The 13,175-nt window shown below is 35.3% G+C and overlaps 1 protein-coding gene across 1 annotated transcript; it reads right to left on the bottom strand.

The window, feature by feature from the left end:
• Positions 1 to 3,980: 3,980 nt before the first annotated feature.
• GK2 (glycerol kinase 2) lies at positions 3,981 to 5,832 on the bottom strand. Its single transcript, XM_047856478.1, has one exon. The coding sequence runs from the start codon at positions 5,817 to 5,819 to the stop codon at positions 4,158 to 4,160; it is 1,662 nt and encodes a 553-aa protein (XP_047712434.1). The 5' UTR covers positions 5,820 to 5,832; the 3' UTR covers positions 3,981 to 4,157.
• Positions 5,833 to 13,175: the final 7,343 nt, after the last annotated feature.

Genomic DNA, 13,175 nt, shown 5'->3' with positions numbered 1-13,175 from the left:
CACACATATGCCTGACATTAAATGATGGCTTGCTGTTTCATAACATGCATGCGATGAGAACTGATCATCATAATTTAACTATGTAGTTCTGCTTAGTGGCAATAGCGAGAAATTATTAATTACCTAATTTTATAATAGAATATACAGAAGCTCCTTTATAGCCTTGAGGCAGAATACTGTAATTTACCAATATCATATATGTTAAATTATGAAAATGAGACTTATAAAGGCAAAGATATAAAAAAAGGAAAGCTGATAATCACAAGGTTGTAATATTGAAGAGGTGAGAATGAGATACTGAATTTGAGGATTTTAGCCTGATTTTCTTATGATATCTTTGTTTGTGACTCTTCATAAGGTCATTTGCCATGGGTCCCAGGCTGAGAATTATGGTCAGATAAATGAAATGGGAAATTAATTTGTTTTAAATGACACTAGACATTATCATGTACTTCTCCAGCCTAATCACACAAATGACTTCAAATAAAGCTCATAGACCTTTTAGAGATAGAAACTGGCACACTCCATGCGAACAGACTGTAGAATCAGCGAGGCTACATCAGTATGCATAATAGAGAAGAGCAAAGATGAACTTACTTGAGCAAACTTTGGTTCTATTCCTTCAGAGTTTGAAGATACATTTTCCCCTCTTTTTTCAATGTTTTCAGTTATAATTGACATGTAAAGTGTTCACTTTGATTAATTTTGTCATATATATTCACCTTTGAAGCTATCACCATAATTAATATAATTAACATGTTCATCTTCCCCCCAAATTTTCTTTGTGCCCCTTTGTAATCATGCTTCCTACCCTTCCTGCCAACTCCTCATCCTCCCATTTCCCAGGCAGCCATTGACCTGCTTTCTGTCATTATACAATGGTTCGCATTTTCTAGAATTGTACATACATGGAATCAAACATATGTATATACTATTTTGTCTGGCGCTTTTCACTCAGAACAATTTTGAAATTCATCTATATTGTAGTGTACATGAAGAGTTGCTGAAGGCCTTCTACTGTGTAGACACACCATGGTTTGTTAATCCATTAACCTGTTGGTGGATATTTGAGTTAGGTCTAGATTTGGCTGTAACAAGTAAAGTGATATGAAAAAATCTTTGTATGAACATATGTTTTCATTTCTCTTGGGTAAATATCTAGGATAATATGATAGATGTATATTTAATTTAAAAAACCTGTTAAACTATTTTCTAAGATATTTGCACCATTTTACATCTCTAGCAGACTCAAATAAGAAATTCAGTTCTATATCTTTACCAATACTTGCTATATATCTTTTCAATTTTAGGTATTCTGATCAGTGTGTAGTTGTATCTCATGATTTTTCTTTCTGGTTGATACGGTGAAGTACACTGAGCTTCATGTTCCCCTACTTTGTCATGATGTCTTATTTGTTTTATATATTGTTGGAATAATTTTGCTAAATTTTTGCTTAGAATTTTTGCATCTATATTTACAAACAGTATTGACCTGCAGTTGCTTTTTTCTTGTAATGTCTTTGTCTAGTGTTGGTATCAGAGTAATGCTGTAATCCTGTCCTCATAAAATGAATTTGGAAATGTCCCTTCCTTTTTCAGTTTTCTGGAACAGTTTATTAGAATGGGCATTATTTCTCCATTGTTGAAGCCATTTGGGCTTGGAGTGTTCTTTGGGGGTGGGGAGTAAACTAGAATCTCAATTTATTTGATATAGGACCAATTCAAGTTTTCTATTTTTTTCTTGAGTTTTGTTAGTTTGTATTTTTCAAAATATTTGCTTATTTCATCTACATTGCCAAATTTATTGGCATAAAGTTTTCATAGTACTCCTTTATTATCATTTTAATATATTTATGATCTATGGTGATATCACTCTCTTTCCTGTTATTGGTAATTATTGTCATCTTTCTCTTTTTTCTATTCAATCTGGCTAAAAGTTTATTATTTTGTTGATATCCTAAAATAACCAACTTTTGGTTATATTGAGTTTTGCTATTTTCTATACCATTGATTATTGCTCTCAACTCTTTTTTCTCCTACCTACTTTGTATATAATTTACATTTTATTTCCAGTTTCTTTAGAAGCTGAGATTATTGATTTTAAACCTTGTCTCTCTTCTAATATAGGCTTTTAGTCCTATAAATTTCTCCCTAAGTACTGCTCCAATAATAACTCATAAAATTTGATATGTTGTATTTTTATTTTCATTGTGTTCCAAATATTTTCTGTTTTCCCTCCTTATCTTAGGGTTTATTGAAAAGTTTATTATTTAGTTTCAAAATATTTGGGGATTTTCTAGAACTCTTTTTTTATTGATTTATGATTCCATTGTGCTCAGACAACATTTTTGTATAAAGTTCTTTACATTCATGAAGTCTTGGCTAATGTCCTCAGTGAGGTCTATTTTGGTAAATGTTTCATACGAACTTGAAAAGAGTATATATATTCTATTAGTGGGTAGTATTTTCTATTAATGTTAATTCAGTTGTTTGATAGTATTGTTCAAATCTTCTATATCTTATTAAATGTCTACTTGTTCTATCAAACGTTGAGGAGACAATGTTGTGCTTGTAGATTTGCTTTTTCTTTCATTTCTATCAGAATTTGCTTCATGTATTTTGAAGCTCTATTAGGTGCATAAATATTTAGGATTGTTATGTTTCCTTGGTGAATTCACCCCTCTATCATTGCAAATGACCTTGTTTATCACTGGTAACATTATTTGCTCTGAAATTTACTTTCGGATTTTAATATAGCCACTTTGACTTTCTTTTTATTATTATTAGCAGGATATTTTTGTATCCTTTTTCTTTTTAACTATTTTCTTTTTATATCTAAAATGTGTTTCTTGGAAGCAGTATGTTTTTGAGTCTTTATCTAATATGATAATCTTTCTTTGTAATTAAGGGAATTAGACTATTTATATTAATATGCTTATTGATATAGTTACACTTAAATATATTTCTTTGCTATTTTTGCTTTCTTTTACATATGCTTAAAAATCCATACTATAATATTATTTTTATTTGAACAGTCAATTCTTTTTTTCTATATAAAAATAACATTTATTGTAGTATTCCACAGTGTTTGCTCCCAGCATATATCCAGTTAAGGTAATTAAATAAAAGGGGAAGGTGTAAGAAATATAGTTGAAATCATAAGATAGTTCTCGGTGTGTCAACATAAAATATGCATTTAAGTTTCAAATACTGTCTCTTTAAGAAAGAGTTTTCCCTGGTAATAATCTGTAAAATCACCGCCCAAATATACAAATGTTTATATTAAAATATTTGTGTACCTAATGGAACACTTAAGACCACTACCCTTCTTATAAGCTTATTTTATAAATGGGTTACTCTATATGAAGTATATGAGAATGTATGTTATACATACTAAATAAATAAAATGGAGAGTTTTTTTTAATGGGAAAGTCTTTTTACTTATAAGATCTACACAGAAGATCATGTAATTAGTGGGACGATGTAAAATGTCTGAAGAATTTTAATTTGGCAAATATTTTCCAGGACAACATCTAAGCTATGAGAATACTAAAAGTCTATTGTAAAAACCTATGTTCCCATTAAACATTCAGAAAGATACTATGGTCTCCCTAATATATATATATGTATATATATATATATATACATATATATATATATACATATATATATATATGAAAGAGGACTTGGGGTGTTTACTAAAAACAACAACAACAACAACAGGAAGCCCCTCAGTTTTAGCAAGCTAGTTACACCTCTTAATCAAGTGTGTGTAGCACAGAGAACCAAATATTTGTCCCTAAGTGTTAGAAAATATTTGACAAAATATTCTACAGACAGAATCTGAATATCCTATATCTTAGAGGGCATGGAGCAGGATTTTATGACAATAGAGGGGGTTAATCCCTAGAGTAGCTGGCCCAACCTTAATGGTTGATGTTAAAAAACACACCACATTTTCTTGTAGGTTTTTTTTCTACTGTAATTTATTCATTTCAAGCCACAGGCCTACTTTTACAGTTCCCTATAAGTTATGTAGCAACTGGTTTACAAATAAAATCAGAGTCTGTAACAGTGTCATCATATTAAGAGACAGAATTGCTGGATCCTTTCATAATATAAAAAGCTCACATCTTGGGAATCCATGGTTGGTATTATTATGGTATACCTGAGACGTATCTTGCTCCAATTAGCATTACCATGCTACTCACTATAAAAAAGCCCAAGGGCAAACTAGAGAAGATAGTAGGATCACTACTTTCAAGAGTCTGAGTTGTAACCCAACCCATTGACTTGATCACAGCTTTCTTCCATGTAGAATAACGAATTTCACATTCTGTGGCCTTGATCTGTGGTTCAAACCGTTCCATAATGACAACTGACAAATCCTCGGGTTTAAGACTCCAAACGCCCACCCCTTCTGCAGCTCCTGCTGCCATGGCAGCTCCCAGTGCGGTTGTTTCAGGCATAGGGGGCTTTATTACTGGAATATGCAGAATGTCTGCTTGTAGTTGCATAAGAACTTTATTGTTGGTCATTTTTCCATCTACCTGCAAATGACGGAGGGGAATTCCACAGTCATGGTTCATGGCATCCAAAATCTCTCGGGTTTGGAAACAAACAGATTCTAGTGCAGCAAAAGCAATATGACTTTTATTGATAAACTGAATGAGACCACAGATTATTCCTCTTGCAGTGGGCTCCCAATAAGGTGCATATAACCCTGAAAAAGCTGGGACAAAGTAACAGCCATAAGAGGTACCTACATCTCTAGCAAGTACTTCAATTTCTTCTGAGGTGTTTATAATTCCAATATTGTCTCTTAACCAGCGAATAACAGCGCCAGCTATAGCAACAGAACCTTCCAGTGCATAACATGCTGGCTTGTCTCTGCCTAGTTGATAAGCCACTGTGGTCAGAAGGCCATGTTCAGAAAACACACACTTATGACCGGTATTACACAGTAAGAAACAGCCTGTTCCATACGTGTTTTTGGCTTGTCCTTCTTGGAAGCACATTTGTCCTACCAATGCAGCAGACTGGTCCCCCAAGCACCCAGATATTGGCACCCCTTCCAAGGTCCCAGCTTTCATTAGGCCATAGATCTCAGAAGAACTCCATACATTTGGAAGAATGTCCATTGGAATTTCAAAAAAGTCACAAAGCTCTTTATCCCATTCTAAAGAATGGATGTTGAAAAGCATTGTCCTACTTGCATTTGTTACATCTGTACAATGGACACCACCATATACTCCTCCTGTCAAACTCCAGATAAGCCATGAATCAATGGTACCAAAAAGAGCTCTACCTTCTTCAACAGCCTTTTGAACTTTCCTCACATTGTCGAGAATCCAACGAAGTTTCACTGCACTGAAGTAAGTGCTAAGTGGAAGGCCTGTCTTGGACTTGACAAAGTTATTATTTTCTGGAATTTTCTTCCTAAGATTTTCAACAGTGGACTGGGTTCTTAGATCAAGCCACACCACAGCATTGTAGAGCGGCTCTCCAGTTAACTTGTCCCAGATTACTGTGGTTTCCCTCTGATTGCTGACACCAATAGCTTTTATGTTGGATATATCAATGTTCAGTTTATCAAGTTTCTCACATGTTCTCTCTATACACTCATAGACAGACTGAAGGATTTCCTTAGGGTCTTGTTCTACCCATCCTTCTTTTGGGAACTCTTGTGTTAATTCCACTTGATGGCAACCAAGTAGATCCGCTGTTTTTGAATTGAAAACCAGAAAGCGAGTGGAATTAGTTCCCTGCACCACTGCCCCCACCAAAGGCCCCACAGCTGCTTTCTTCGGGGCTGCCATGAAATCAGTCGGTCAGCCGTTTCCCGAGTGATTAAAGTGTTCCAGGGGGAGGGGCACGCAATAGGAACGTCAAGAGCGTCAGGAGCGTCAGGAACCTGTGCGCAGGGGTTGCCTGTGCTCAATCGGAAGCTATGGGGTAACCCTTGACCTTTAACTGGCTATCTGCTCACCCCACCCCTCTGGCCTAGACCCTGCCCTCAGCCACTCAATTATCTTTTAAGGAGATTTAAGCTACAAAAAGATCACGTATTTACCTACATAATTACTATTACCAGTGCTTTTCATTTCATTCTGTGGATTCATGTTTGTGTCACCATTTCCTTTCTGCCTATAAGAGTTCCCTCAACATTTCTTCCAGTGTGGGTCTGCTGAAAATAAATTCTTCCAACTTTACAATGTCTGAGAAGTATTTCATCCTAATATTTAAATTTTGGTTTTTTTGCATCTAGAATTCTATTTTTAATTTTTTTTTTTTAATTTGAGGACCTTGAAACTATTCTCCACCACCTTCTCTGTTGTGTTGTTTCAGTTGTGAACTTTGCTACCTCCATATTTTTAAGATGCCTGTTTTCTTTAACTGCCTTTGGTTTTTGTTTAAATCAATAGTTTTTATCAGTTTTATGATGATGTTATATGGTATAGCTTTCTTCTTATTTCTTGTGCCTGGGTACACTGGGGCTACTTGGATCTGTTGGTTTATAGATCTTATCAAATTTGGAAAAACTTAGGCTATTATTTCTACAAATATGTTTTATTTTCTCTCTCTTCTCTGCTTTAGGGACTTTAATTACATCTATCAGAGTTGTCCCACAGCTCATTATTACCTTCTCTATGGTTCATTTTAGATAGTTTCTATTGCTATGTCTTCAAGTTTACTACTCTTTTCTTCTCCAGTATCTAATGTGCTGTTAATTAATCCTCTATATTTTTCACCTATACATTGTAATTCTCAATCCCAGAAGTTCAATCAGAGTTTTTAAAATATTTACTTAAGTTTTTGAATATATGGAATAGTTGGGATAACTTTTAATTATATTTTCTGCTAAATCTAACATCACTGTCAGTTCTTGTTCAATTTTGACTAATTTATCTTCTTATTATGATTGGTATTTCCCCGCTTCTTTACATGCCTAGTAATTTTTTTATTATGGGCCAAACATTATGAATTTTAGCTGGTTGAATTGCTGGATATTTTTGTGTTTCTGTAAACCTTGAGCTTTGTTTTGGGATGCAGCTAAATTAGTTGGAAACAATTTGATTTCTTCGCTGTCTTTCTTTTCGGATTTGCTGCTGGAACAAGGACAGTGCTCAGTCTGGGCTAATTATACTCCTTTACTGTGATGAAAACCCTCAGTATAGGCTACTCAAGGCCCATGAAAATGAGGTTTTAATGGCTGGTGGGAATAGTTCCTGTTCCCAATACTGGGTAAACACTGCTTATCTTTACTGGACACTGGTTTCTTTTCTTTTCTTTTTTATGTTTATTTTTGAGAGAGAGAGAGAGAGAGAGAGAGAGAGACTGCACATGAGTGGGGGAGGGGCAGAGAGAGCAGGGTAAAGAGGATCCAAGGTAGTCTCTGTGCTGAGAGCAGATAGCCTGATGCAGGGCTTGCACTCATGAACTGAGAGATTATGACCTCAGCCTAAGTCAGACACTTAGCTGACTGAGCCACCCAGGTGCCCCTACTGGACACTGTTAATCTTTAATCTTTTCATGTGCATTTTTCCCCAGACTCAAATAGTTTCCTCATACACATGGATTGATCAATACTGAACTGAATTCTTAGGGGATTCTCCAGAGTTCTCTTCTTGTACAACTCTTATTTTCAATACCATGTCTTGTACTCTCTAGATAGCTTCATCTGTCTGGGTGCTTAGCTCTGTCTCCTCACTACAGGGCTTTTACTGGGCTCTACCTGGGTTTCCCCTTCCAGTGCTTTGGCCTCAGAAATCTCTCAAGGAAATAAGCTGAGGAAGTCATAGTGCCCATGCCACTTGTTTCTTGCCACTTAGGGATCACTACCCTTCATTGGGTAGTGGGTAGGGATCCTTTTTAAAAGGACAAAATATATGAAATAGTTCACAGAATTCTGTGACTTCATCTTAGTCACAATAGAAGTCTGCCGGATAGAAGTTTAAATTTTCAGATTGATTGGAAAACTAGTGAATAAATATACTCACTTATTTAAATTTATTAAATATCCACTCAATAAATGACAATTTTCTATATTAGGACATAGACTATGCTTTTGAGTTATCTCAAAGACAAAGCTTATTTATTTTTAATGAAACCAACAGAACAAGATAGAAAATAACATAAAAATCACCAATAATAATGTTGTTTTACTATTTTAACTAGATCACATTTTCCATTTAAGTAAACCTTTCAAGGAGTTTTTGGAAGTCAGAAAAGCAAAATTAGCTACCAGACTTAATTAGAATAGTAGGCAATTGAAATCATCAGAAGATGGTACAGATTTTCCTGATCATGTCTTTGTTTTGATTTTAAAATTCTACCAGAGATTTTTCTAAGCAAAAAATTTGAAGGCAACACTTACCAGTATGCCAGTTACCATACTAGGTTTGAATTTGCTTGAAAAAGATTGTTTTTAAGTTTTTAATGTTTTTTTTTCCTTCCCAAGTATTTGGCAGTAGTAAACATTATGTGTATAGATTAATCTACACAATAGAAAGATTTGACCCAAGGTTTTTTCTCTACATCCCCTATCCCCTGCCACTTCAATATATATAGACAAACATTCCCAATCCCAGTAGTTTTTAAGTTTAGGAATGCTTTAAGCATTTTGTCTTTAATCCAATTAACTCATTTAGAAAGACATCAGTTTCTGTTTATAAAAACAACTGCACATTAGTTTATGTATTAGTTTCACTTTATTGGCTACTAAATTGTAGCCACTAAATAAATAATAAGCTCCTCAAGTTAGTTTAGAATGAAAAGTTGACCAGATTGATTTAACTTTCTTAGAGTAATTGCAAGCTATCGATGGATTTAACCAAGCTGACTGAAAATGCTTTATTTTTTTAACTAAGAAGCTTAAACTAACTCCACCAGTTTTCAAGAAAAATTAAGAACATATACCTTTTGTTTGTCTGTAATACTTCCCCATGTTCTCAAATAAGCACCTCTGAAATACAGTGGCACCATCTCATTTATGAAGACATTCAACTTTACAAGGTAATTGTTATTTCATTGTATTATATCCCATACAAATGCAGATGCTTTAATGGTGGACATACTGTTCAGAATAGTCCCACCAAAATCAGGCATTTCTTTTAAAAGTTTTTAAGTATAGGATTGTTAAAATTAGAGTTGTTAAACAAATTGACTTTCTATTATTATTTGCTTACCTTTCAAGCTACTCTTCTGGAGGGCAATTACTACCTAATATAAAATCTTCTCAGTGATGACCATACTGTAAAGTTTAAAATGTATTTGTTCGTTCAGTAATTTGACAAAAGTTTTGAGAGGTTGCTGTATGTGGATTCTATTTTAGGCAACAATATAGCAATGCATAAAACATTCTTCCTGCCCTTATTACAACATCTAACTTAAGAACAGTCTGAACTAAATTTACTCATCTATATTGACGTATCTTCCTTTATATATCATCTTTTAAAAACCCATTCATTTAATTATTATTTTTCCGTTGTCAAGCCCATTAAATTATAAGTTAAATGAGGGCAAATATCTTGGTTGTTTTATTCAATCTTGTATCTTCAGTACTTAGAATAGTGCTTGAGCTGAAGCAGAAACTCAAAAAGTATTTGTTGAATGGGATAATGAATGCCACTGTATGTGCCTCTTTATTATCATAAAGTCAAGATCATTTTAATTTTGATTGCTGGATGGGCTATTGGTTATTCATTTTACAATATAATATAATGAGATTGATGAATAGATAAAGGGATGGATAAATGAAAAAATATATGATAAAGGAGTACAGTAAAATATTAATTTAGAATCTATGTGGTAGATTTGATGGTGTCAGTGATAAAGTTCTTTCAACTTTTCTGTATGCGAATTTTTATAACAAAATATTGGGTAAATGTAATGCAAATACAAAGCTCATCAAGCTGCAAAACATAGTTAATAGGCATCTATTTCATGTAGGTTCTTTTGTTTGTTTGGAGAAACAATTAAAAGGAATAAAAGAGTCACTGCCAAGCGTATGTTAATTTGAGAGATTTTGTAATCGAACAATCTAGTTAAAGTTGTTCATCTCAAGAGAACCATTAATTGTGAATCATTTTTATTAAGATATTTGTGGTTTTATTGTAGGAATTTTCTTCTGTACTTTATAAACTCTGTAAATCCTAGGAAGCCAGCTGCGTCATTAACTCCTTGGCTTTTAACAATATCTAGCATTCTCTTTTCAACCTATAAAGAGTGAGAATCAGTTTTGAAAGTTTCAATTTCACCACATTTGGACTTACCTTGGTCTTGAATTTTGAGAGTGTGTGCCCTGATGAATTACATAGTTTGTGGCTAGGAAATTTAACTTTTTTTTTTTTGATTGTGTCATAACCAATGCATCATCACAGTTGGTAATCTTCAAAACACTGACGCATTTTTCTACATGCTGTTCCCAAATGTGCTGGACCAGCTGTTGAGAGCCATGCCATCCAATCGCCTGGAAGACCTCTTCTTGGACCACAAATCACCTCACGTAGTATCCCTCTTTGTTCTAATAAAGAATGGAAAAATTAAAGCAAGCTACCGTGGTTTATTACTCATGTTTTCTCTGTTAAGCATGGGCTGTGGGAATCACTGCATCCACATTAGGAGGCCTTGGCATTCTAGGTAAGCACTCATAACAGACAAGCGAATGAGTTTAATATTCACGGCTATGAAAGTGATTTTATGAATGTTTGATTCTTGAAATTTTTTATTGTGTGTGTATGTGTGTGTGTGTGTGTGTGTGTGTGTGTTCTTTGTCATTTTCCCAGTGAAAATTGCCCTGACACTGTTCTCAATGTTAATGTATTCCTGCTTACATTTGACTTTGGAATATGTTACGGCTAATTATCATTACACAGGATGAAAGATCAGAGCCCTGAGTGAGGTGCTTGGGTTTGGGAACAAAGGGAGGCCAATTCAGCATCTTGGCTCTAGGCCCAACAATTGTAATCAAACATCTTGAAACTGGTGGGGTCTTTGCATCCACTTTTTTTTTCTTTTTCTCCCTCACTTTTTGAAAGGGGGTAGGGGAATGGGGTTAAGGGTTTGAAGGGGCTGAAGTTTCCCCTTGAACATGATGTCAATATGTTGGCATGTCTCCTTTTATTAAGATGCCATCCAACTGATAACAAGTCCTGCTGTGTTTTACCAACATAAAAAATTAGACTGGAGACCGAGGAGCGGCAGGTGGCTTTTGGCACCAAGAAATAATCACACTTGATGTGGAAAGTAAAGTAAAAGGAGCCATCTGTTCACTGCAGGAGGACGTGAAAAATCACATTAACATATTGTCACTAACATCATGAAATACACAGTTAATAATAAATTTAGTTATCATGGCAAGTCGCGTTGGATACTTACTCTGAAAATTCAGAATGTGAAAGATGCTCTTTCTTGCCCACCCCCATCTTTTTTTTTTTTTAGAAAAAAAATACAGACGTTAAATCTTTCTGTGTGTGTGTGTGTGAGAGAGAGAGAGAGAGAGACAGAGAGAGAGACAGAGATGGGGGGAGAGGGAGAGAGAGAGATAGACGGGGTTGGGTGGGGAGGCAAGTGTTTCATTTTAAAGCCTGGCTGCGGTTCATTGTTGCTGACTAAGTGAGCAAAAGGGCCTCTTGTAAAGATAGAATGAATGACTTTTTTGATTCCATCCAGCTATCATCCACCATGTTACTCTATAGCTTCTTACCTGGGTGGAGAAAAAGAGATGTAGTAGAGAAAAAGGTTGCTTCAATGATGTCCCTTGTGCAAGATCCAGAACATGCAAACCCTTCTGTGATAGGCATGAGGGTGGCAGAGCACAGCTGCAGAGAAGAATCAGACAGTGTGGCCTTTTCTTGAATGTCAGATGGGCATCTGAATCTGCCTTTAGTTAGTGAAGAGTTCCTGCCACACATTTTCCTGGTGGATTTTGTGTGAGATGTTCTCTTCAAGAGAACAAATGTGTGAAAGCAATATGATAAGAATGTACTCTCGTGCTGTGTGTGTGTGTGTATGTGTGTGTGTGTGTGTGTGTGTCCATGTATTATTTATAGACGTCAAAGAAAAAGAAGTTACAGAGGCTGGAGGTCAAACTGAACTTGGAAAAGTGGGAGTTACTGTTGCTAAGTTACTAGAGGTATGTTTACACCCCTTTTACTGTAACAGTGTGGTATCTAGTTTCTTACAGTCATTGCTTACTATCAGTATAAATTTGCGACTTGAACACATTATTTGTATTATTAATATCAAGGTCTCACTCTCATATTTACAAAATTACAGTTGTCATATAATAAAATCCTTTTAATTTATTTATTTAGTTTGTTTCAAGTTTTTATTTAAATTCTAGTTAGTTAACATAGAGTGTACTATTAGCTTCAGGAGTAGAATTTAGGGATTCATCGCTCACATATAACATGCAATGCTCATCACAGGTGCCCTCCTTAACATCCCCCACCCACCTCCCCTCTAGCAACCGTGTTTGTTCTCTATAGTTAAGAGTCTATTTTATGGTTTGCCTCTCTCTCCCTCTTTTTTACTTTCCCCTGTGGTCATATGTTTTGTTTCTTAAATTCCATATATGAGTGAAATCACATGACATTTGTCTTTCTCTGACTGACTTATTTCTTTTAACATAATACACTCTAGTTCCATCCACAACATGGCAAATGGCAAGATTTCATTCTTTTTAATATCTGAGTAAGATTCCATTATATATATACCATATCTTCCTTATCCATTCATCAGTCGATACAAATTTGGGCTCTTTCCATAATTTGGGTATTGTTGATAATGTTGCTACAAACATCGGGGTGCATGTGCCCCTTTGAATCAGTATTTTTGTATCCTTTGCATAATACCAAGTAGTGCAATGCTGGGTCATAGGGTAGTTATATTTTTAACTTTTTTTTTTTTTCAACGTTTTTATTTATTTTTGGGACAGAGAGAGACAGAGCATGAACGGGGGAGGGGCAGAGAGAGAGGGAGACACAGAATCGGAAACAGGCTCCAGGCTCCGAGCCATCAGCCCAGAGCCTGACGCGGGGCTCGAACTCACGGACCGCGAGATCGTGACCTGGCTGAAGTCGGACGCTTAACCGACTGCGCCACCCAGGCGTCCCAAACTTTTTGAGGACCCTCCATACTTTCTTCCAGAGTGGCTGCACCAGTTTTCATTC

The sequence above is a fragment of the Prionailurus viverrinus genome, chromosome B1 (genome assembly GCF_022837055.1).
Source record: "Prionailurus viverrinus isolate Anna chromosome B1, UM_Priviv_1.0, whole genome shotgun sequence".
Lineage (NCBI taxonomy): Eukaryota > Metazoa > Chordata > Mammalia > Carnivora > Felidae > Prionailurus > Prionailurus viverrinus.
Note: the sequence above shows the minus strand (reverse complement) of the source record. Positions and strands in the feature narration are given on the sequence as shown.